Genomic DNA, 24,137 nt, shown 5'->3' on the forward strand with positions numbered 1-24,137 from the left:
GCTGGGCCGCCCCCCGGCCTGCTGGAGCCGTGGCCCCCGAGCCCCGCGCCCGCGCACAGCCCGCCCCGGGGCTCCTGCCGCCCGCGGGGAGCGGGAGGGGTGCGAGGTGAGCGCGGGCCTGCCCGGGGATGGGCGTGAGGGGAGCGGTGACCCCGTTGGTGGCCGCACAGTGTCCCGAGGGGACCTTGGGCACCCCCACATTGGCCCCAGGGCCCTTCTGTGTGCCCCAGTGGGGGCCCTGGGCACCTCCCCATGGCTCTTCCCATGCGCCAAGTGGGCCCTTGGTCACCCCAACATTGTCCCGTGGCCCTTCCTTGTGTTGCAACAGGGACCTTGGTCACCCCCATGTTGTCCCCATGGCCCTTGTGCCCCAGTGCAGACTCTGGTGACCCTCACATTGTCCTTGTCACCCTCCCTGTGCACCAAATAGGACCCTGGAGGTCACTGGTCACTTCCACATTGTCCCCATGGACTTTCCTTGTGCCCCAACATAGGCCATGGTCCCCCCCACATTGCCCCACAGCCCTTCCTTGTGTCACAACAGGGACCCTGGTCACCCCCATGTTGTCCCCATGGCCCTTGTGCCCCAATGCAGAATCTAGTGACCCTCACATTGTCCTTGTCACCGTCCCTGTGCCCCAAATAGGACCCTGGAGGTCACTGGTCACTTCCACATTGTCCCCATGGACTTTCCTTGTGCCCCAACATAGGCCATGGTCCCCCCCACATTGCCCCACAGCCCTTCCTTGTGTCACAACAGGGACCCTGGTCACCCCCATGTTGTCCCTGTGGCCCTTGTGCCTGAATGCAGACCCTAGTCACCCCCATATTGTCCACGTGGACTTCCCTTGTGCCCCAATGGGAACCCTGGGAGGACCCTTGTCACCCGCACATTGTCCCCATGGCCCTCCCCATGACCTAAGGGGGACCCTGGTCACCCTCACACAGTCCCCACAGCCACCCCTGTGCCCCAGGGGGACCCCTGGTCACCTCTGTGCTGTCCCCACAGTCCCCTGGCACCCCAAGGAGGGCCCTTGTCACCCCCACATTGTCCCCACAGCTCTCCCTGTTCCCCAAGGGGTCTGTGGTGACCCCTGTGCTGTCCCCACAGCCCCCTGGCGCCCCAAGAAGTCTCCTGGCACCAAGAAGCGGGTGAGCAGAGCCCGGCGGTCACCCAGCCCCGCTCAGCCCCAGCCCCACCGGCAGGATGTGACCAGCTCCCCACCGTCCCCGGTGACATCAGAGAGCTCCGGGGACATCCCGATGCTGCCGGAGGTGGCTGCAGGGTCCCCGGGGGGTGACAGTGACCAAGAGCAGCATGCCATGGGCAGCAGGAGCTCGTGGGGAAACTCGCTGGGCACGATGAGGGACAGGGTGTCCCTCACGGACAGCGAGGACGACGAGGAGCTGATCCCACTGAGGGACATGCTGCTGGCGGGGCACACGTCCCCAAGCCCCCCCAGACACCAGCAGGTCAGTCCCTACCCAAGGGGAGGTCCCTGGGGACATCCCAGTGTCACTGGGCGTTGTGGCACCCACCAACTTGTCACCTTGCTTAGGTGATGTCCCCATGGCCAGATCCGCTCGTCAACAGCCTGGATTCGCCAGTCCAGGAGCAGAGGTAAAGATGAGCACCCTAAAGACACGGGGGGCACCCCAGGGTGTCCCCACCCTGTGCTGACCCCCCTGTGGCAGGGAGCAGGACCAGGCGGCCGCGCTGGTGCAGCAGCGTGCAGATGACACCAGTTCCCCGGAGTCCCTGGACGAGGACACCGAGCTGTCCGAGGAGCACCGGTAACGGCACGGGGACTGGAATTCGGGGGTCCCCGCGGTGTCCCCTCCCCACCCGACGCCGCTGTCCCACCCCTGCAGGGACATCCTGGCCCGTTTCGCCGTGAAGCCGCGGTTCATCCCCACGGTGCACCCTGGGGAACCCGTTTTCTGCGCCCGCCCGGTGCTGCTGCCCCTGCTGGACACGCGTGGGCTGGAGTCACGGAACAACCTGGAGGCGCTTTTCTTCTGGTGGGACATTTTGGGGTGACGGGGGGGACAGGGGACACAGGCAGAGTCCCACTCACCCCCCTTGTGCCCCCCACAGCGAATCGCCCGCCTGGCAGGTGGCGTTTGTCCGCAATGGGTGCTTGAGCCTGCTGTACAACTGCCTGCCCACCTGCCCGCCGCCCGTCCTGCGCTGGCTCTTCCAGGTGAGGCCACTGTCACTGCCTGGTGTCCCCTCCTCCCCTGCCACCCTGTCACCTCTTTATTTGTCACCTTCTTTATTCTGGCAGCTGATGACGCTCTGCCCCCACACCACCAACGCTGCCCAGGCGCTGTGGGATATCTGGCTGAGCACCAAGGGTGAGTGTGGCGGGTGGCTGCCACAGTGGAGGGATGTCCCCAAACCCCTGCCCGTTGTCACTGTCCCCTTGCCTACAGGCGAGCGCTGGTGCCCCACGATGCAGGAGATCAGTGAAGCATTCACCTGGCTCGGTGCTGACCTGACCCCCATCCTGCCCCCCGAGCTGCACCCCATGGACAGGAGGTGACCACAGTGGGCAGGGGGTGGCTGTGTCCCCATGGGTGTCCCCACCATGGCAAAGGCGGTGCTGCCCACCCTGTCACCCCCCTGCCACCTCCCTTTTGTCCCCACAGGAACCTGGAGCCATCCTGCTCCCTGAGACCAGCAAGCCCCGATGCCACCGACACACCGGCCCTGGTGACACAGCTCAGTGCCATCTGCAAGGTGACACCGCCACTTCGTTATCTCTGCCCTGCTAATTGGGCACACGGCGCTGATGCCAGCTCGGCCCATGCCAGCCTGTCCCTGTGGGCTTTGGGGTCACACGTCACCTTCCCCCCGCAGTTCCTGGCGCTGTGCGTGGTCACTCAGCCGTGTCACTACCCCGACGGTGCCCGCCTGTCCCTCGTCACCCTCCTGTCCTTCCTGGGCCTGGACCGGGCGCTGCGCTTCCAGCCGCTGCCCGAGGTGCAGGTCCTCCTGCACTACCTGCTCCAGGGCATCTGCGACTGGCACCAGCAGGTATGGGGGGACAAAGGGTGTCCCCTCATCCCCTGCCCACCCTGTCACCCCTCCCCAAGGTCGCTGCCTCAGTGTCCCACTCTCTCCCCAGCTGCCCGCGCTCTGCCGGGACCTGTGCCAGCTTTCTCGCCACCACCACAACCTGGTTGCGCTCATGCGGCTGCTGCCGGATATCACGGGCAGGGACAGGTACGGCAGAGCCAGCAGCGGTGTCCCCTGCCACCCACATGCCACCAGGCGCTGTGCCAGGGCTGGGCGGGCTGCGATGCGTCTGCCTCTTAATTCTTTTATTCCAGCCGGTTGCACAGGCACAAAGCGGGCAGGATCCGGCTGCTGGCACCGCCGCAGGTGTCCAGAGGGCACCGGGGGATGGCGGTGATGGGCACAGAGGTGGGGACGGGCACATTGGGGACACGCTGGACCCTCCCTCACGCTTTTCCCTCCCTCTCTCCAGGGAGCTTCGCCGGCACCTGAGCCTTCACGCCATGGCCCAGCTGCTGGGGGAGCCACCAGGCGTGGTGCCGCCCCCCGAGGCGCACGCAGAGGTGGGTGCACCCAGGTAGGACCGTCCTGGGGTTTTGTCACCCACCCCAGGGTACCCTGACACCCGCTGTCCCCGCAGCTGCAGGTGCTGTGCCGGTTCCTGGTGCTGGCACGACCAGATGCCCTGCGAAGCCTCATGCTCTCCAGGGGTCTGGAGGAGCCGGCGGACCCTGACTGGGAGGTGGGTGCTCCCCTCGCCGGGAAATGGGTGCTGTGAAGCACCCCACGTGTCCCCCATGTCCCTTTTGGTGACCCCCCCGTGTCTGCTCTCCCCTCAGGCTTGTTACCTGAGTTACAGCCTCCTCCTCCTCGCCAGCAACGTGGTGAGCACTGAGCAGCCGCCGGCCAAGCAGCGGGTGAGCGCCGGGCCCTGGGGGTGACCCGGGGGTTCCCCTGTGTCCCTGACTCCCCCGCCTGTCCCCACAGGGTCACCTGGAGCTGCTCTGTGCCAGGCTGGACCAGCTTTTCGGGAGGGGGCTGCGTGAGAGCACCCAGCTCCTCTTTCGCACCCAGCTCAAGGGCTTGGCCATTCTCCTTTACGTCAAGTGGCAGGAGATGCTGGCACAGGGCGGGGGTCCCTGACCCTGTCCCCACCCGCTGTCCTGGGGGGTCCCGGGCACCCTCCGGTGCCCCAGGGTACCCCCTGAACCCAATAAACACCTGTAGATCCTCCTGCGCCTGTGTGTTTTTGGGGGCAGTGTCGGTGGCCATTAGCACCCCAAAAGAGTGCCATGGTTCCCGCACCCGCTACGCTGAGCCTAGGTGGGTTGGGCTGAGTTTGGTCAGACCAAGGTGGATGGGGTCGGACTGGGCCAAGCTGCCCTGAACTGGGCTGGACCAAGCCTGGCTGCACCAAGATGGGCTGAGCTGAACTGGGTTATACCAAACTAGGCTGAGCTGAACTGGACTGAGCTGAGCCTCCTTGAACCAAACTGGGCTGAGTTGTGCCAGGTTGAGCCAAGCTGGGATGAGCTGATCTGGTTTAAACCAAGCTGCCCTGAGCTGAACTGGGCTGGGCTGAGCCAAGCCTGGTTGAGCCAAACTGGGCCGAGCCAAACCAGGCTGAACCAAGCCTGGTTAAGATGAACCAAACTGGGCTGAGCCAAACGGAGCTGAGCCTTAAACGAACCGGGTTGAGCCGAGCCGGGGCCGAGCGGGTCCGGGTTAAGCCAATCCGATCCGATCCCAGCCGATCTGTTCCGATCCCACCCGAGCCCCCTCCCGCCGGGGCGGCCGTGACGTCAGGGCTGGGCGGGGCCTCGCGGAGCCGCGCGCCGCGCACCCACCGCCGCCCCGACCGCCGCCTCCCGCCGCTCCCGCCGCCCCGGCCGGGCCGCCCCCCCCCGCGCCGCCGCCGCCGCGCCCCGAGGTGAGTGCGGGACCCCCGGCCCCCGCCGGGCCCGCCCCGGCCCCCCCCGCCCCGCCCCGGTATTGTTGTGGCGGAGCCGCGGGGGCGGGGGGAGGAGGGGGAGGCGCTTTGTTCCTCCCGGTACCGGCGATCGGGACCGGCACCCCGGGCGGTATCGCCGCCTGATCGCGCTGCTGTGGGGGCTGGAACCCCGCTCCGGTAACGGGGACCACCCCCCCGCCCCGATCCGTTGGTACACCGACTCCCCCCCCAACGCCGTGGGCTCGTCCCGCGTGTCGCCGTGAGGCCGGGACACTCCGGGATGGCATCGCCGCGGGGACACCCCCGGGATGGCAGCGTCGTGGGGACCCCCTCCTCGGGGTGGCACCGTGGCACCCGGGCCCCCCGTGGGACCCCCCGGCGTCCAGCACCGAAACCGGGGACCCCCGGGACCCCGTCCTGCCCGTGGCGCCCCGGCCGTGCCCTGGGGACCCTGATGGTGCCTGGGACATGCTGTCCCAGATTTTGGCACCCCAGCTGTGCCTGTGGCACCCTGGCCATGCCTGTTGCACCCCGATTGTGCCCGTGGCACCCTGGTTGTGCCGGTGGCACCCTGACTGTGCCTGTGGCACCCCAGCTTTGTCCATGGCACCCTGGTTGTGCCTGTGGCACCCTGACCGTGCCTGTAGCACCACAGCTTTGTCCATGGCACCCTGACCGTGCCTGTGGCACCCTGACCGTGCCTGTGGCACCCCAGCTTTGTCCATGGCACCCTGACTGTGCCCAGGACACTCTGACCATGACGGTGGCACCCCGACTGTCCCTGTGGCACCCTGGTCATTCCTGTGGCACCTCGGCTTTGCCTGTGGCACTCTGGCTGTGCCCATGGCACCCAGTTGTGCCCATGGCACCATGGCCATGACCGTGGCACGCCGGCTGTGCCCATGGCACCCTGGCTGTGCCCAGGGCACCATGGCCATGACTGTGGCACCTCGACTATCCCTGTGGCACCCCAGCTGTGCCTGTGACATCCTGGCTGTGCCTGTGGCACCTGGTTGTGCCCATGGCACCCTGACTGTGCCCATGGCACCCTGGCCATGACCATGGCACCCCAGCTGTGCCCATGGCAACCGGTTGTGCCCGTGGCACCCCGGCCATGACCGTGACACCCCAGCTGTGTCCCTGGCACCCCGGCCATGCCCGTGGCACCGCCAGCCCCCCTTCCTGCAATCCCCCCAACCTGAGCAGCCCAACCGGGGCGTCCCCCATTCCCACGCCTGGGGCGGGGGGGCCTATTCCCGGCCCCCCACCCTCCCGGAAATCCTTCCTCGCCTGGCGCAGGGCCCCCCCGAACCCCCCCAGCTTCCTGCTTCCCGCCGGGCAGCGCAGAACAATTCCCGGCCGCATCCTGCCCAGCCCGGGGGGGGGACACAGCAGGGACACCCCCCGGCCAGCGGGCAGTGCCGGGGGGTCCCGGGGCAGGAGGTGGGTGAGGTGGGGCCGCTGGGTGGGGTGGGAAGCGGAAGGGCCCGTTTCCTCCTCTATAGACCCCCCCGGCACTCGTCACCACTGGAGGAGGGACCACGGTGAGGGGGGGCCCATGTGTGGCCCCCCCCGCTGCGTGGGGTGACCCCGGCCTCGTGACACCCAGCCCTCAATGCCCGCCTTGTCCCCGCGCCGCCCGCGTGACGCCGGCTCTGTAACCCTAACAGGGGCCGGGCGTGTCCCTGTCCCCCCCCCAGGCCGCGTGTGTCCTCCCCCTCCCCGGCACCATGGTCCCCCAGCGGCTGCTGGCCCTCGCCTTGCTGCTGGCCCTTGCCACCGCCGCCACTCCCCCGGAGTCCTCATGGAGCGCCGTGCCCCGAAAAACTGTCACCTACGCCGGTGAGTACTGAGTGTGTCCCCCCCCAGGGAGAGGGGAGCAGCTTGGGGAAACTGAGGCACAGTGGGGTGGGTGTGTGGCTCCCGTCCCTCGCTGACACTGGGGTGACATGGCGCTGGCTATAGTTGTCCCCACCTCGGGCAGCTTCTGTCCCCTCCCTGCCCTGAGCTTGTCAGCATAGTGGGGACCCCCCTGGGTTGGTGGCCCCAAAACTGGGGTCTGTGGGAACAGAGGGGGGACACGCAGGGACACAGCCCTGCGTCCCCTATGCTATGCCTGTGCCCAGGGTCCCTAACCCTGTGCCATGTCCCTATGTCCTGCCATTGCCCCCTGTCCCCAGCCCTGTGCCATGTCCCCATGCCCTGCCATCAACCCTGCGCTGTGTCCCCCGTCCCCGTGCTGTGCCATCACCCTGTGTTCCCAGCCCTGTGCCATGTCTCCATGTCCTGCCATTGCTCCCTGTCCCCAACCCTGTGCCGTGTCACCTCACCCTGTGCTGTGCCATCACCCTGTGTTCCAGCCCTGTGCCATGTCCCCATGCCCTGCCATTGCTCCCTGTCCCCAATCCTCTGCATGTCCCCTGTCCCCATTTCTTGCCACGCCAGCACCCTGAGATGCCACCTCTTTGCCGTGCCAGCACCCTGTGTCCCCATCTGTGCCATGTGCTCTGTCCCCGTGCCGTGCCAGCACCGGCATCCCTGTCCCTTTGCCATGCCCTGTGTCCCCATCCCTTTGCCCCGTTCACTGTCCCTGTGCAGTGGCAGTGCCCCATGTCCCCTATCCCTGTGCCACACCAGCATCCCCATGTCCCCCACCCTTCGCTGTGCCACCGTCCCCATCCCGCGCCCCCTGTGCCACCCGCATGCCCGCGCTCCCCATTCCTTTGCTGTGCCAGCACCCCACGTCCCCGTGCTGTCCCCATGCTGTCCCCATGCCGTGCCAGCCCCGCATCCCCATCCCTGCCCGGGGGCCCTGGCGCCTCCCGGTCAATGAGGCCTTTCTGCAGGGCCTGGGGGCGGCCGGGGGAGGGACACGGGGTCTCGCCAAAGGCCACTGTGTTCGCCCGGCACCGCCACCGCCTGCTCCGGTGACAAAGAGCCCTTTGTCCGGGGCCGGGGGGCTTCCGGCAGTGCCTGGGGCGGGGGGGGACAAGAGGGGTGCCAGTGGTGGCCTTGCCCTGATGTCCCCATGTCCCCCCCCTCCTCAAACCCTGCAGAGCTGAAGGACGCGGCCAAGCGCTTCTCGCGGGGGGGGGTCTCGCACTACCTGACGCTGACGCTGGATGAGGCCGAGGGGCTGCTCTACGTGGGCGCCCGCGAGGCCGTGTTCGCTGTGGCCACCGGCACCGTGGAGCTCAAGGCGGCGGTGAGTTCCCCGGGGGGGGATATTTGGGGTGAGGGGGGTTATATTTTTGGGGTGCGGGGGTATTTCTATCCCACTGACTCTTTTTATGTCCCCAGATCTCCTGGGAAGCCCCCGTGGATAAGAAAGCTGAGTGCATCCAGAAGGGCAAGAACAACCAGGTTGGGGACAGGGGTGTTGGGGACACCCCGGTGTGCCCCCCCCACTCACTGTCACCCCCTTAATGGATTGTTTTCCCCCCCCCAGACCGACTGTTTCAACTATGTGCGCTTCCTGCAGAGCTACAACAGCTCCCACCTCTACGCCTGCGGCACCTACGCCTTCCAGCCCAAGTGCACCTACATTGTGAGTGTCCCACCCACTGGGGGGGCCCCAAAACCTGTCACCCCCACCCTGTCCCTGGGGGTGAGGTCCAGGGCAGCCATCCCATGGCCTCAGGGGTGTCCCTGTCCCCCTTCAGAGGAATCTCCGGGTGCAGGGGTGGCCTTGATGCCATCAGGGTGGTCTGGGGGTGTCCCTGTCCCCTTGGAGGGTTGTTAGGGGTGTTCCTGTGCCTGCTGCGGTCACCTGGGGGGGTGTCCTTGTCCCAGGAGTGTCCCTCTGCCTGGGGGGGGCAGGGGGGGCCTTTGGGGGGTGTCCCTGTTCCTGGGAGCATCATTTAGGGGTGTCACTGTCCCCATAATGAGTCATCCAGGGCTGTTTGTGGCCCAGAAGGGTCATCTTGGGGGGTGTCCCTGTGCCCAGGAGTGTCATCCAGGTGTGTCCCTGTCCCTGGGAGGGTGGTCCAAGGGTGTCCTTGTCACCAAGAGCGTGCTCCAGGGGTGTCCTTGTCCTCAGGAACATCACCCGAGGGTGTCCCTGTCCCCAAGAGGGTGCTCCAGGGCTGTCCCTGTCCCTGGGGCTGTTTTGGGCACAGGGGGGACGTGAAGCAGGGAGGGTATCTGGACCCCCACCCACTCCTGTGTCCCCCAGGATCTCTCTGGCTTCACCCTGGACCCGGTGGCATTTGAGGACGGGAAGGGCAAGTGTCCCTATGACCCCACCAAGGGACACACCGGCCTCATTGTGGGTAGGTGGCACTGCTGGGCACCTGCTGGGGTTGGAGGGTGCCCGCTGTGCCCCCCACCCCCTCCCTAACCCCTCTCTTGCCAGATGGGGAGCTCTACTCGGCCACCTTCAACAACTTTTTGGGCACGGAGCCTGTCATCCTCCGCAACCTGGGCCCCCACTACTCCATGAAGACAGAATATCTCACCTCCTGGCTGAACGGTATGGTGGAGGGGACAAAAGGGGACACGGCGCAGGGACGACCAAACCACGGCACGGCGTTACCATCCCCTTTCTGCCCCCCATGTCTGCAGAGCCCCACTTTGTGGCTTCGGCTTACGTGCAGGAGAGCGCGGCCAGCAGCACCGGCGACGACGACAAGGTTTACTTCTTCTTCAGCGAGCGGGCGGTGGAGTACGACTGCTACGCCGAGCAGGTGGTGGCCCGCGTGGCACGCGTCTGCAAGGTACGGCAAGGGGACAACCCGCGCCAGGGACACTGTCCCAGCGTGACTTGGCTCCACCGGTGAGCGTGGTGGCCCTGTCTTGATGCCGTTGGGTGCGCAGGGGGACGTTGGTGGCGCCCGCACGCTGCAGAAGAAGTGGACGACGTTCCTGAAGGCTCGGCTGGTGTGCGCAGCGCCCGAGCAGCAGCTCCACTTCAACCGCCTCCAGGCTGTCTTCACTCTCCCGGGGGACAGTTGGCAGGACACTACGTTTTTTGGGGTGTTTCAGGCCCGCTGGTGAGTGCGCAGGGAGATGTGGCAGTGCCGGGGTTCCCTGTCACCGGTAGCTCTTCCAAACACACGCTGTCCCTCGCAGGGGGGATGTGGATGTTTCGGCTATTTGCCAGTACCACATCCTGGAGGTGAAGAAGGCGTTCGAGGGGCCCTACAAGGAATACCGGGAGCAGGCGCAGAAGTGGGGCCGGTACTCGGATGAGGTGCCAAGTCCCCGTCCCGGCGCAGTGAGTGACAACACGGGGGTTGGGAGGGGACAAGAAGGTGGGGGATGTGGCCGTGCACCTCACGGCGTCCCTTGTCCCCAGTGCATCACCGACTGGCACCGCCAGAACGGCTTCGCCAGCTCTCTTGAACTGCCCGACAACACCCTCAACTTCGCCAAGAAGCACCCGCTGATGGACGAGCCCGTCCTGCCGCACCGCGGCCACCCGCTTCTCCTCAAGAAGGACGCCAACTTCACCCAGCTGGTGGTCGACCGGGTCACCGGGCTGGACGGCACTGTCTACGAGGTGCTCTTCATCGGCACAGGTACCGGGGGACACCGGGGAGGGGACACCGGAGGGTTCCTGGTGTGGGGATGTCCCTCACCGCCCGCCATGACCCGCAGGTGACGGTTGGGTGCACAAGGCGCTGAACCTGGGTGCTCGTGTCCATCTGGTTGAAGAGCTGCAGGTTTTTGAGCCGGCGCAGCCCGTGGAGAGCCTGGTGCTGGCTGGACGGAAGGTGAGCGGTGCCACGGGGCGGTTGGGGTGTCACCGTGTCACCTGGTTGTCACCTCACCCCTTCTCCCGCCCTTGCAGAAGCTGCTCTTCGCCGGCTCTCGTTTCCAGTTGGCCCAGTTGCCGCTGGCCGATTGTGGCCGCTACCAGTCGTGCACAGATTGCGTGCTGGCACGGGATCCGTACTGCGCCTGGAGCCGCAACGCCAGCCTCTGCGTCCGCATCGACGGCCTCAACGGGTACGGGGGGTTCCCCAGGGAGGGAGGGACACCCCAATGTGGTGCGAGGTCCCCCCTTTACCTCTGTCACCTCCTCCCGCAGGTCCCACCTGGTCCAGGACGTGCTGAGCTCGGATACGCGCGCCTGCACCCTGCCGCAGGCGGCCAAGCAAGGTGAGACCCTCCCCCAAAACACCGCGTGGAGCTGGGGGGTGCACGTGAGCCTCCTCCAAACTTTGCGCCTCCTCTCTCACAGGGCCCATCACTCCCAAAAACGTGACGGTGGTGGCCGGCACCGACCTGGTGCTGACATGCCGGTTGGGCTCCAACCTGGCGCAGGCGCTGTGGACCTTCGAGGGCCGGGCGCTGGCAGCCGAGCAGGCATTGGTGCTGCGCGACTCGCGGCTGCGGGCACTGGTGGTGCCAGGAGCTGGGGCGCAGCACAGCGGCACGTACCGTTGCTTCTCGGAGGAGCAGGGCGCCCGCTTGGGTGGTGAGGTGTACCGAGTGGTGGTGTTGGCCGGCGCCGGGGTGCCACTGGAGACGCGTGCGCCGCTGGAGAGCCTGGGGCTGGTGTGGGTGGTGGCAGTTTGCCTGGGCGCGCTGTGCCTGGTGCTGGTGCTGGTGGTGTTCTCGCTTTGGCGGCGGTTGCGGGAAGAGCTCGGCAAAGGCGCCAAAGCCATCGAGAGCACCCTGGTGTACCCCATCGAGCTGCCCAAGGAGCCCCCCAGCCCTCGCTTCGTCCCCAGCGCCGCCTCCGACTCGGATGAGAAGCTCTGGGACCCAGCCAGCTACTACTACTCGGACGGTTCACTCAAAATTGTGCCGGGTCACGCTGCCTGCCGCAATGGCGGCCCCCCTGGCGCCTCCTCGCCACCCACCGCCATCCCTGGGCAGCCCCTCCACTCGCCCACCCGCATCCACCTGGGTCCCCTGCGCGGTTCCTCCTCCAACGGCTACATCCGCCTGGCGCTGGGCGCCGAGGAGCGCCCACCATGCGCCGATTTGGCCGAGGAGCTGCGGCGGAAGCTGCAGCAGCGCCAGCCTCTGCCTGACTCCAACCCGGAGGAGTCGTCGGTCTGAGCCGCCGGCCAGTGGTTTTCCCCGCCGTACCTACCTCAGGGCACCGGCACTCACTGCGGGGACACCCGCCTCAGCACCAGCACCTGGCTTGGGGCTGCTGTGGCACAGGTGCCGGCAACCGTTGCGGGGATGCCAGCGCTGGCCACCCGTTTTGGGGACAGGACTGCCACCCCAGCGCCGGTACCCGTTTTGGGGACTGCCACCACGGCACCCGCCTTGGGGCCGTGGCACCAGCACCGCGTCACGCATTTTGGGGGCGCCGGCACCCGGCTTGGGCACCGCAGCTGCTCTCGGTCACTGCATCCGCCTTCGGTACCGTGTCTCGGGCAAGGGACCAACCTCGGGGACGGCCACCGGCCTTGGGGACCACTGAGCCCCCCGTCCCGGGCAGTGACCACAGGATGTTTTTTTGGGATGATTTAAGAACCGATCGGGTTTTTCTTCCTGAGAACTTTTCTAACACCCCCGTCGCCCCCCCCCGGGGAGCCCCCCCAAGCCCCGTGGGACTTTGTACCTCCCTCAGTCCCAGCTGTAAATACCCCCCACCCGCCTGCCACCTCCCTGCACGCCACCCCTTTTGTATAACCCCCCCCCAGTGTAATTTATTTGTTACCAAAATATATTTATTTGCTGTAAATACATGAGTATTTTTATATTAATAATAAAAAGGAGTAAAACAGAAAAAAAAACAGACAACAAAATGAAAAGTGAAGCCCGCAGGGGCTGTGTCCGGTACTGGATGGGGGGGTGCGGGGTGGGTGCTGGGCCCCCCCCGGCCGCTGAGCTCATGGAAAAAGGCCGCGCTTGGGGCTATAAAAGGGCATCGCGGCGCCATTCCCAGGGCGGGGGTGGCCTGGCAGCCCCCCTCGGGGCCTGAGGCTGCTGAGGCCTGGCCCCATTCCCGTGCCCCCCCCCCCGGATGCCGGGGGTCAGTGTGGGGCGCTGGGGGGGAGGTGGTCCTCGGGGAGGCCCTGCTGGGAAGCTGGGCGGAAGCAGCACCCGGGGTCCCGGTGGTGGAGCCTGGGAGCGGGGCCAGGAGCTGCCCGGGCCGTGGGAAGCGGGGCCGGGGGGGCCCTGAGCCCCCGGAGAGGGGGTGAGCGCTGCCCCCCCACCATAGTGGGAGGGCTGAGGCTCGGGTACCCCACAGCTGTGGGGTGGGGATGCCTGAGCCCCCCATAAGTGTGACAGGTGATCTCTAGGCACTCCATGGCAGGAGGGTGACCCCTGGGTCCCCATAGTTGGGGGCTAGCCCAGGGACCCCACATAGCTGGTTTTGGGGGGGGTGGGGGCGCCCCCTGGCGGGGTCCAGAGCGCGCATGCACCCTAGCGCTCGGGGCGTGGGGCGCTTCGGCTCCCTTCGGCTCTTCCCGGCTTCTCTCGGCTCCCTTCGGCCCTTCCCGGCTCCCCTCGGCTCTCTTCGGCCCTTTCCGGCTTCTCTCGGCTCCCTTCGGCCCTTCCCGGCTCCCCTCGGCTCCCTTCGGCCCTTTCCGGCTCCCTTCGTCCATTCCTGGCTGGGGCGATGGCGGCCGGTCGCCGTTCTCCGCCCGCTCCCTGCTGCCCGTCGCGGTTGGCGGTGCCCAGCGTCCACCAGAGCCTGCCCGAGATGGACTTCGAGCGGGGTCGGGAGGAACCCGGGAGCAGGGCTGGGGGGCTGGGGGGACGCCAAGGGCTGGGGTACGGGCAGGGCTGCGGGTCCGGTCCTGCCTGACCACCACCCTCCCTCCCTCCCCGTTCCCGGTGCCCGTAGGGATCTGGGCGGCGGCGCGGGACGGGGACGAGCCCCGGGTGCTGGAGCTGCTGGAGCGGCGGGGAGAGCCCAGCCAGCCCGACCTGGCCGGGTACACAGCACTGGTACATGGGCACGGAGAGGGGACAGACAGACAGACCCCGTGCCTGTGTGTCCCCCCCCACCCACACCCGTGTCCCCTTGTCACCCCCCAGCACTACGCCAGCCGCAATGGCCACCTGGGCGTCTGCCGGCTGCTGCTGCAGCGCGGTGCCCGCTGTGATGCCCGCACGCCAGGTGGTGCCACCCCCTTGCACCGCGCCAGCTACTGTGGCCACCTGCCCATCGCCCAGCTGTTGCTAGCCCACGGCGCCGACCCACTGGCCACCGATGGGGACGGCCGCACCAGCCTGCACAAGGTGGGTGGCACAGCCGGGATGTCCCCCCTGGGCCTTGCGCCAGCATTTGCACACCCCGGCAATGACAGATGTGTCACCCACAGGCCGCTGAGCAAGGCCACCGGGAGCTCTGTGCCCTGCTCCTGCAGCACAGCCCGGCGCTGACTGGCATCCGCGACACCAAGGGCCGGTGTCCCCGCGACGTGGCCACCCCAGCGGTGCGGGACCTGCTGGACACCTGACGGGGACACCCAGTGCCATGGACAACATCTGCAATGGATAAACACAGCCCCTGGCACCCAACGGCGTCTCTGCCTCTCTGTCCCCTGCGCCGGGTTCAACCCGTCCTGGTGGGGAGTGTCACAATGAGGGAGCCAAATTTCCGCTCCCACCCCGGCAAGCAGCTGGGGACACCGAGGAGTAGGCAAAAGGGTTTCAGCCTGTCCCAGTGGGTTGGTTTGGTGACACCTGTGGCAGAGGAAATAGCAGGGCTGAGTTCATGGTGCCCGGGATGGCGATCAGACCCTGAGATGGGGCAATGTGGCAAGATGCATGAGAGAGAGATGCACAACGTACATGTGGGGAGGAGGGAGCTGCGCAGGGGACACCCTGAATTAGTGGCTGTATGATGGCCCAGGATCCGCTGCTCGCTGCCGAGAGGAACCGCAGATGCAGGTAGTTCCACCAGCACCACAGAACCCCCAGCGCTTCCCAGTTGGGCACGGCTACTGGGGCAGCCGTTGCCATTGCGCTGCCAAGCTGGCTCCCTACCTGGTGCGGTGTTGTGGTGGCTCAGGAAGGCAGTTGGCTGCTGGGGATGATTTTCAGTTCAATGGTGTTGGGCAAATCGACTGGATTTGGGGTCCTGGAGGCCATGAGGGCACCAAGATAAAGTAGTTGGGGGAGTGTGAGGAGCAGCTGCGGCACCAGGCAGACGTTGGGGATGGGTGGAACCTGCCAAAGAGAATCACAGAATCATTTTGGTTGGAAAAGATCTTTAAGATCATGGAGTCCAACCATAACCCACCCCGGCACTGCCCCATGTCCTGAGAACCTCATGTCCGTCTGTCCAGCCCTCCAGGGATGGTGACTCCAGCACTGCCCTGGGCAGCCTGTTCCAATGCCCCACAGCCCTTTGGGGAAGAAATTGTTCCCCCATCCAACCTCAACCTCCCCTGGCGCAACTTGAGGCCGTTTCCTCTGCTCCTGGCGCTTGTTCCTGGGGAGCAGAGCCCGACCCCCCTGGCTCCAAGCTCCTTTCAGGCAGTTCAGAGATCAGAAGGTCTCCCCTCAGCTCCTGTTCTCCAGCTGAACCCCCAGGTCCCTCAGCCGCTCCATCACACTTGTGCTCCAGCCCCTCACCAGCTCCGTTCCCTTCTTTCCACTCGCTCCAGCACCTCAGGCTCTTGCTTGGTGTGAGGGGCCCAAAACTGCCCCCAGGATCCGCGGTTCGGCCTCCCCAGTGCCCAGCACAGGGGGAATCTCCCTTTGAGCCCCACAGATCGGCCGAGCGGGTCCGGCGCTACCGGCCGCTCTCACCTGTGGTATCTGAAGGTTCCATTTTCGTCCTTCCCCATCTCCGTCTCCACAGAGGGCGCGCAGCCCGGGCCCGGCGGGAGGGAGCCCGAGCGGCACCGGTACAGGCACCGCTGCCCCTCAGCCCGTCCTGGAAGCACCACAGACGTGCCGGTAGGACTCGGAGGATCCACACTGACAAGGCCCCCGGTGCCGCCCCGGTGTCACCGGAGGAGGATGCGGCGACTGAGGGGACGCTGGCGGCAGCGCAGCGCCCCGCCCGCCTTCCTCCCGCGGAGCCAATCAGCGGCCGCTGCGCCCCCTGTGGCCCCGCCTCTAGGCGGCCGCTCCGCCCCGCAGCCAATCGCCGGCCGCTCCGCCGACGCTCCTCCTAGCGGCCAATCGCCGGCAGGCCCACCTCACGCAGTGCAGCCAATCGCCACCCGCTAACACCTCATGGGGCGGGGCCTCACCGCCGCGCTGTAAACAACATCGGGAACGGATTTAAAGGAGCCGCGTCGCACAGCGGCGCCGGTGGCCGAGACGCACCCTCCGCGGTTCCCCGCACCCACCCGCCGCGAAACATGGAGCAGACCCACGTACAGATATAGAATTTTTATTACCCAACTGGCAAAAAACCCCTAAAACCCAACGAATAAAATTCCACAGTCGGTTTCACAACCGAGGCGGGGCGGCAGGAGGAGGGGGTTGGGGGTCATAACCGGGGGGGGAGACCCGGCCCCCTCACCCCCTCCGAGCCCGGCGTCCCCCAAATATACAAATCAAACCTGATGCTAAAAATAAATAGGAATTCCCAGGGTGGGGGTTGCATAGAGGAAGATTTAATAAAAAAAGGGATTTTTTTTTGTCTCGGTTTATTATTATAATTCATTATTATTATTATTATTATCTCTAGTATCTCCCCGCGGAAGGATCCAGGACCTGATCGTCGACACATGATTAATAAAAATAATTAACCTTCTCCCAATAACTTACAGAGTTCACCCAGGGAACTTGTGCTTTTTTTTTTGAGGCGGGGGGGGGTCTCTCCCACCCCCTCCTATGAAGCTCTGGGGACCAGGGGGATCCATCTGGTGCTCACCGGGGGTCCCACATCCTGTCCCAAGGGGGTCACCGGGGGATTTTGGGGTCCCCCTGTGCTGGGGGGGACACACATGGCGCTGGCCCCTTCCTGCCTGTACAACTTTGGTCACTAGCTTTGTGTCACCCCAAAAAGCCGGATCCTGCGCCCCCCCTGTCACCAATCCCCCCCTCCCGGTACCCTGAGACGCCCCAACCGGTGCTGGGGGGGAAGGCACCGGAACCGTTGGGGTGGGGGGGCCATCCCTGCCGTCCTCCATGACACCGACGGTGACGGATTAGGGACCTCCCAGGATAACAGGGGGTGTCCTCTCAGCCACCGTTTTGCACCGGAGCCACCGCGGAGCCACCAAGCCCATCCCCGTGGCCTCAGACCTGCCACGTCCCCCGGTGCCCCGGGCCAGCGGGAAAGGGGAGCGGGCACGGGGAGGGGCCACGGCATCACCCCCACGCACCAGGAGAAGGACGAGACGTCACCGTCACACCCCAAAAACACCGTTGAGGGGGCCGGGATGCCCGTCCCAGGGGGGGCCACGGCGCAGCCACCCCGCTCTCGAAGCGGCGTCCGAGGCCTGAAGCTCCCTGAGCTGAACGGGCGCCGGCGGCGGGGGCGGCCGGCAGAGAAATTGCGCCGTCTCCACCGGTCATCCGTTTAAATTAATTAAAAAAACAATAATAAGCCAAGTCTGGAGGAAAGAAAAAAAAAAAGCAGCAGCAAATCCCGGCTCTGTTTTTCCTATCACACCTCCCTCCGGCTCAACCGGGGGCTTCTCCGGTGACACCGAGGAGACGCCGAGGTGGTTCCTTACCGGGGGAAAAGGGTCCCAAAATAATCAAGGGGGCAGGCGATGTCCAGTCCCGGCGTGCGCCGGCGGGGCCGGGGTCAGATGGAGTTTTCCAGGGGGCTGTGGTTGCTCCGGCGGCCCAGGCAGTTCCTCTCGTTCAGGAGGCTGGTGGTCTCGTCGGCGGTGGCGGAAGGTTCCGGTTTCTCCGGTAAACCGGGGGTGTCTGGTTTGGGGGCGTTGCTGTCGGGGGATTGGGGACAACTGTCCATGCGAGAGGCCATCAGGCCGTTCTGGTATTCATGCCGTGTGATCTGTGCCGGGGAAAAATAATAATGGGGGGTGAGGAGCGGTGACAGGCCCTACCGGTGATGTCCCCGTCCCCGTGTGATGTCCCCGTCCCCCTCACCTTGACGAACTGGAGGTCGGTGAGGGCACGGACGCTGAAATCGGCCACATACTGGGCACCGGTCCCAGCGTTGAGCTGGTTGTTGCTGCCGCTGGCGGGGGACGAGACGGAATCGGAGCGTTCGTGGTAGCTGAGGGAGGCCGAGCGGTTCAGGCTGCTGACGTGGGATGGGGAGCGGGTCTCTGCGGGGACAGGAGGGACAGTTAGTCACATCGGGGACACTCAACCCCAAGGAGGGTCTTGCGCCATGAGGGGATGAGCCCTGGTAGCTCTGCTGAGCCCCCAGTGACACCAGCAGTGACAGGGAGCGAGGGGACACGCGTCTACCCCAGCGCTGGGGCCAAGCGCTGCCGTCCCCAAGATTTGCTCCCAAAATGCCACCGAGGACGGCCATGGAGCCACCAGCCCCCTGCTCCAGGGACACGGGACAGCCCGGGGACCCTGTGGCTCCTTGAACCGGTGATCAATGGCCCTCTGTGGGGTTGGGGACACGGTGGGGGTTACAGGGACACAGTGACGTGCTCGGAAAGCGGGGGTGACACAGGAACCACATGCAGCAGCGGGGAGAGTGTCACCTCCTTGCCAGCATGGGGACAGCCACCACCATCTGGTGGCAGAAATAGGGGGGTTACGGGGTGTGGAGGACCCTAATGTCACTGTAAGCAGGGCCAGGTGACACCAAGAGGATGAGTAGCCAGCCCAGCATGGGGGTCAAAACACCCGGTGCTGCATTAATGGGGGGACACCCACTCTAGGGGGGTCACTGCAGTGACAGCGGGGTTTGGCATGTCACGCAGCTGCGCTATTTACCTGTCACCCAGGAAAATAATCACCTTGGATTTGTAGATGGGCGCCAGGGCTAGGCTGGGGACAGACAGACGGACAACACAGCACAGACACAGAGGTCAAGGTCAAGGGAAGCCTCTGGGTGAAGGACGGGGGGTGGCGGGTGCCTCTGCCCATCGTTTGGGTGCTGGTGACACCCCAATGCTGAGCTGAGCTGTGAGGGTCAGTGTCTGGCCTGGTGGTGATGGGAGAGAGCCCAAAATTGGAATCTTCAGCCCAAGATGGGAATTTTCAGCCCAAATTGGGGTTTCAGCCTCAGGCATGGAGCATCAACCTGCTGCCAGATCTTGAGGTGCTGGAGCAAGTTGAGAGAAGGCAACAGAGCTGAGGAAGGGGCTGGGGCACAAGTGTGATGGGAACCGGAATAGGACCAGAGGAACCAGCCTCAAATTGCGCCAGGGGAGGTTGAGGTTGGATTTAGGAACAATTTCTTCCCCAAAGGGCTGTGGGGCATTGGAACAGGCTGCCCAGGGCAGTGCTGGAGTCACCATCCCTGGAGGGCTGGACAGACGGACATGAGTTTCTCAGGACATGGGGCAGTGCCAGGGGTGGGGGTTACGGGTAGACTCTACGAGCTCAAGGGGCTTTTCCAACCAAAACAATTCTGCAATTCTATTCTAGGACAAGCACCGGTCAAACAGCGCCCAGGAGGCACCAGCAGGACCTCAGAACCTCCAGCATCTCCTGTGCCCACAAGCAGCTCTAAATTGGGGTGGGGGGAGGCTCTGCCCACCCCAGCGATTGGGGGGTGCTTACCAGACACAGGATTGGGGCCGAGTGCCATCACCCCATAGTAGGAGAATGCTCCCGCTTCAAACTTCATACATTCCTTGCCGGCCTCCACCTCCACCTTGCCCTGCGAGGGAGAAATGGCGTGAAAACCCAATCCCGTGGAGTTGGGCTGGGTGAGACCCCCACATTGCGGCCGAGGGACCCCCCTGCACCCCAGTACCTGCAGGATGAGAATGAAGTAGTCGGCCGCTTTGTTCTTGCAGTAGAGGAAGTGCCGCGGGGATTTCTTGTTCTCCTCGTCGAACTTCAGCTCCTGGATGACATCAGAATATTTGAGGAGCCGCAACAGGATCTTCTCCGAGATGAAGTTTGGGGTGAAGAGCGTCACCTCTGAAACGGAGAAGGGCCAAGGGGTCAGAGTCGCTGTCCTTGTCCCTCTTGATAACTGTGTCCCCTCCCCATCCCTCGGGGTGGTGCTGGGCCACGTTGTCATCTCCCTGGGGCGGAAAGTCCCCAAAACCAGCTCCAGGTCCCCAGCAAAGGCAGCTCCAGCCCTGGGGGGACACATCCCAGCACCGAGGGCTGCCCAGAGCTGTCGGGGGGCATCCCCCTCAAAAAACTCACCTGTGGAGAGGAAGCGGTGAGCGGCCAGCAGCAGCTGCGGGGAGATCTTGACCTTCTTCTCAATGACAGGGTCCTTGAAGGCCGAGAAGTCCCGTTTCTTCTTCTGGTTGCCCACTCGGTTCTGGTGGCTGTTGTCGACTGGGGGGAACGGGGTGTCAGTGGGGACAAGCAGGACCCCCAGCAACACCCATGGGTGGGGGAAGAGGGGCCGAACCTCAGACTTACTGAATTTATCTGATTCGTCCAGGATCTCTGATTTGATGATCTCCTCGATGACGTCCTCCAGCGTCACCAGCCCCAGCACCTCGTAGAAGGGATCACCCTCCCCCTCGTTGTTCACCTTCTGCACAATGGCCAGGTGGGACTTCCCTGCGGACAGACACACAGACGCATGAAGAGAGACACCCCCAGGGCACTCCCAGCCTCAATGGTGGGTTCCCGCATCCCAGGATGTGTCACCGGCCGTTCCCTCCCCAAGCAGGAAACAATAAACCAGTGAAAATCTAAACAAGTCCCTGGGCTGGGAGCTAATTCCCAGTGTAATGACAGTCATTAGGACGGTGACAGTGGCGCCTGCGAGGCTCACGGCATCTCCTTGGCATCTCCTTGTCACCATGGGGTGTGGGTTTGGCTTGGGGGTGGTCACAGGAGATGGGATGTGTCCCCGGAGCAGCCTGTGCCATGTCATTGAATTGTTTTGGTTGGAAGAGCCACTCAAGATGATCGAGTCCAAATGTTAACCCACCCCTGGCACTGCCCCATGTCTTGAGAACCTCATGTCCGTCTGTCCAGCCCTCCAGGGACGGTGACTCCAGCACTGCCCTGGGCAGCCTGTTCCAATGCCCCACAGCCCTTTGGGGAAGAAATTGTTCCCCACATCCAACCTCAACCTCCCCTGGCGCAACTTGAGGCCGTTTCCTCTGCTCCTGGCGCTTGTTCCTGGGGAGCAGAGCCCAACCCCCCTGGCTCCAAGCTCCTTTCAGGCAGTTCAGAGATCAGAAGGTCTCCCCTCAGCTCCTGTTCTCCAGCTGAACCCCCAGGTCCCTCAGCCGCTCCCATCACACTTGTGCTCCAGCTCCAAGCCCACACCATTCAGACAACCCCGCAGCAGAAAGGCCACATGTAAAGAAACAAAACACCCCTAAAATCACTGTGAAAATGCCTCACGCCCCCGTATGACCCCTCGGTGGGGCGCGGTGGCTCCTTCACCAACCCGGTGACTCAGACAGAGGTTCCTCTGCAGGCCAAGCCGCCAAAGCTGCTCTTGGTGGGGAGCGGCCGGCGGCAAAACAAACACACCCTGGGGAGCCTGACCTGCCAGAGCAAAGGGCACGGCGTGGCTGCTGCGGCATTGCCATGGCAGTGACACCTCCCACACCGCGCCGAGACCCCCTCTGCCACCAGAGTCCCCAAACAAGGGGCGTGAGCAACCCCCTAAGCTCAGCAGAGGGGCTGGGAGCTCCCTGTGGGGTCATTCCCCACTCAAAGCTTCACATTGAGAGAAGGGGACAGTCGGGACAAGGCGCTGGGTGTCCCCACGGGAGCTGTCACCCCAGGCCAGCGTCTGCAACACCTCAGAGAATCAGTCCAGCTGTCAAGTGCTGCAATTAATACAATCACAAGCGCAGCCTGTTAATTTTTTCCCCTTTTTATCCTCTTTTTGGGTGCGTCTCCCGCTTCCGACACGGGTCCCGATGGGTGGGATGAGGGCAGAGCCTCATGGCTCTGCCACATCCGCAACAACGGGGTTCGGAGAGGGACCCCAAAACCAGCCCAGGAATCACCTGGCCTGACCCAGTGATAAATAAATCACTACACAGGCCGTGGGCGGCTTTGTAACCGGAACGAACGCGCTTTAAATCCGTTAATAAGGCTTCGTTGGAGGGAAAGCCGGTGCCAGCAGCCGGGATAACCCCGGCAGCAACATGGCTCCGTTTTTTGGGAATGGGGGCGGCCGCGCGCTCCTGCGGCGGCTCCGGAACCGGCGCGAGACGAACCGGAGGAAAAACACTTGCCAGGAAGGCTTTTTGCTAATCAGGGCAGTTCCACAACAATCCCCGCAGCCGGGACGGGCCCTGAGGAGGGAACCAAACCCAAACCAGGGAGACAAACAATTTTGCAGCAGCAATTCACCAGCCTCCGGGGCCAATAATTAAAAACAAGAAGCAAATAAACACTCCTGAAGTGTTTCTGGAGGCTGGCGCTGATTACTCCTCCGCCCGTAACACCGAGGTGCTCCCGTTACAAACCCCAGGGACGGGCAACTGCCCCGGTTTGGTGCCCAACAACGTGTCCCCAGCTTCCCAGTCCCCTCCTGCTCACGATTGCTTGAACTGTGGGGACACCAGGCAGCCCCAGGGAGCAAAAACTCTGCAGAGTTTTGCTTCTGGCATCCTCGGAGTGGGGGAAAACAGCACCCGGGGAAGAAGCAGCACCCAGGAAAGAAGGAGCAGAGCCCAGGGAAGCAGCAGCACCCAGGGAAGCAGAAGCAGCACCCCCTGAATGTCCCCTCACCCTTTTTGAACTCCTCCAGCATGGCGTCTAGCTTAGTGTCATGGAAAACAACGTGGACGGGGTGGTTGTAGAACTTGGTGATGGTTTTGAGGGGGGTGCAGTCGTCGGGGTCGACAAAAGCCAGGTCCTTGACGTAGAGGATGTCCATGATGTTGGAGCGGTCCTCCTCGTAGACAGGGATGCGGGTGTAGCCGCTCTCCATGATCTCCGACATGGTGTTGAAGTCCAGGATGGCGTCGCTCTTTATCATGAAGCAGTTCTCCAGCGGTGTCATCACGTCCTCCACCGTCTTGGTGCGGAGCTCCAGGGCTCCCTGGATCATGTTGAGCTCTTCCCTCACCAGGTCGTTGTAGGGTTCCGTCACCTTCAGCATCTCCACCAGCTTCTCCCGGTTGTAGACAGTGCCGATCTCCTGGCCCAGGATGCAGTCGAGGAGTTTGCTGATGGGGTAAGAGAGGGGGAACGTCACCATCATAAAAAATTTGGTGATCACAATGGTGTTGGCCCCCACGGCCAGGCCGTGGCGGGAGCACAGCGCCTGGGGCACGATCTCCCCGAAGATCACGATGCCGATGGTCGAAGCCACGACGGCGCCGATCCCAGAGCCGATGAGGTCGTCGAGGAAAATGGTGAGGGTGGTGTTGACCAGCACGTTGCCCAGCAGCAGCGAACACAGCAGATAATTCCCCTTGCGGCGGATGGGCTCGATCTTGCGGGCGTAGCGCTTCTCCTTGTCGGTGCCGCAGTTCTGCACGATGCGCAGCTCCATGGGATCCAGCGCCATGAGGCCCAGGTTGAGCCCGCTGAATATCCCCGACAGCGCCAGCAACCCGATGATGAGAATCACCTGCAGCCAAAGGGGCAGCAGCCACTTCTTCTCCTCCAACACCACCAGCGTCCCGTCGTCGCCTTCGTGGGGCAACCAGGGCTGGCCGGGCCGGCGCTGGGAGCACAGCACGTAGGTCTTGGCGCGCTCGTCCTTGCGCAGGGGCTGGACGTGCACCCACAGCAGGGCCGAGGTGTCGCGGGCCTCGGCCAGGCCCGTTTGCACCAGCAGGTCCTGGGAGCGCTCGGGGCAGGTGCCGTTGGGAACCGAAGCGTTGGCGGCGGGCCGGAGCTCGGCGAAGGCGACGTGCTGCCCGGTGTGCGGCCCCAGGCCCAGCCCGTAGAGGCGCAGCAGCACCTCGCTCCCCTCGGTCACACGGATGGGCCCGCGGGCCGGAGCCCCCGGCGCCGGTTTCGAGCTCTCCTCCAGCCGCATCCCCAGGATCACCGTGTCCCCCGCCGCGACCGCCCCGCGGGGCAGCGCCAGCAGCAGCAGCAGCGGCGGCAGGAACGGGGGAGCAGCCGCCGGGACCCCCGCGATGCCGCCGCCCCCCCGGGCCCCGCCGGGGCCGCCGCGCCGCCTCCCGCCGCCCGGCGCCATGTTGGTGTCTCGCGGCCGCCGCGCTCGCGGCGACGTCACCGGGCGGGACACGCCCACCCCGCCCCGGGGCACGGGAGGGA

The 24,137-nt window shown here is 64.8% G+C and overlaps 3 protein-coding genes across 6 annotated transcripts; 2 read left to right on the forward strand and 1 right to left on the reverse strand.

Annotated features, from left to right (window-relative positions):
- Positions 1-6,703: 6,703 nt before the first annotated feature.
- Positions 6,704-11,984, forward strand: SEMA4C (semaphorin 4C; the record flags this gene model as incomplete). Its single annotated transcript, XM_080360231.1, has 14 exons — positions 6,704-6,815; positions 8,030-8,178; positions 8,274-8,336; positions 8,422-8,520; positions 9,148-9,244; positions 9,328-9,444; positions 9,537-9,688; positions 9,789-9,964; positions 10,044-10,188; positions 10,270-10,492; positions 10,572-10,687; positions 10,765-10,922; positions 11,005-11,075; positions 11,158-11,984. The coding sequence occupies 14 exons, from the start codon at positions 6,704-6,706 to the stop codon at positions 11,982-11,984; spliced, it is 2,505 nt and encodes an 834-aa protein (XP_080216357.1).
- Positions 11,985-13,361: 1,377 nt separating this feature from the next.
- Positions 13,362-14,373, forward strand: ANKRD39 (ankyrin repeat domain 39). 2 transcript variants are annotated; one of them, XM_080360094.1, is made up of 4 exons: positions 13,362-13,603; positions 13,732-13,835; positions 13,926-14,129; positions 14,213-14,373. In XM_080360094.1, the coding sequence occupies exons 1-4, from the start codon at positions 13,504-13,506 to the stop codon at positions 14,348-14,350; spliced, it is 546 nt and encodes a 181-aa protein (XP_080216220.1). In that variant the 5' UTR covers positions 13,362-13,503; the 3' UTR covers positions 14,351-14,373. The 2 variants fall into 2 exon arrangements, with proteins under 2 accessions (XP_080216220.1, XP_080216219.1); XM_080360093.1 differs by having other exon boundaries at positions 13,926-14,373.
- Positions 14,374-16,043: 1,670 nt separating this feature from the next.
- Positions 16,044-24,064, reverse strand: CNNM4 (cyclin and CBS domain divalent metal cation transport mediator 4). Of its 3 annotated transcripts, XR_013923361.1 has the most exons (8): positions 22,632-24,064; positions 20,343-20,486; positions 20,118-20,255; positions 19,714-19,883; positions 19,518-19,617; positions 17,916-18,097; positions 17,180-17,820; positions 16,044-16,103 (listed from the first exon to the last, which is right to left on the reverse strand). XR_013923361.1 is itself a non-coding variant. In XM_080360091.1 (7 exons), the coding sequence occupies exons 1-7, from the start codon at positions 24,055-24,057 to the stop codon at positions 17,608-17,610; spliced, it is 2,373 nt and encodes a 790-aa protein (XP_080216217.1). In that variant the 5' UTR covers positions 24,058-24,064; the 3' UTR covers positions 16,162-17,607. The 3 variants fall into 3 exon arrangements, 2 of the variants coding, with proteins under 2 accessions (XP_080216217.1, XP_080216218.1); XM_080360091.1 differs by lacking the exon at positions 16,044-16,103 and having other exon boundaries at positions 16,162-17,820; XM_080360092.1 differs by lacking the exons at positions 16,044-16,103; positions 17,180-17,820 and adding an exon at positions 18,726-18,779 and having other exon boundaries at positions 18,039-18,097.
- Positions 24,065-24,137: the final 73 nt, after the last annotated feature.

The sequence above is a fragment of the Nesoenas mayeri genome (genome assembly GCF_963082525.1).
Source record: "Nesoenas mayeri genome assembly, chromosome: 27".
Classification (NCBI taxonomy): Eukaryota; Metazoa; Chordata; class Aves; order Columbiformes; family Columbidae; genus Nesoenas; species Nesoenas mayeri.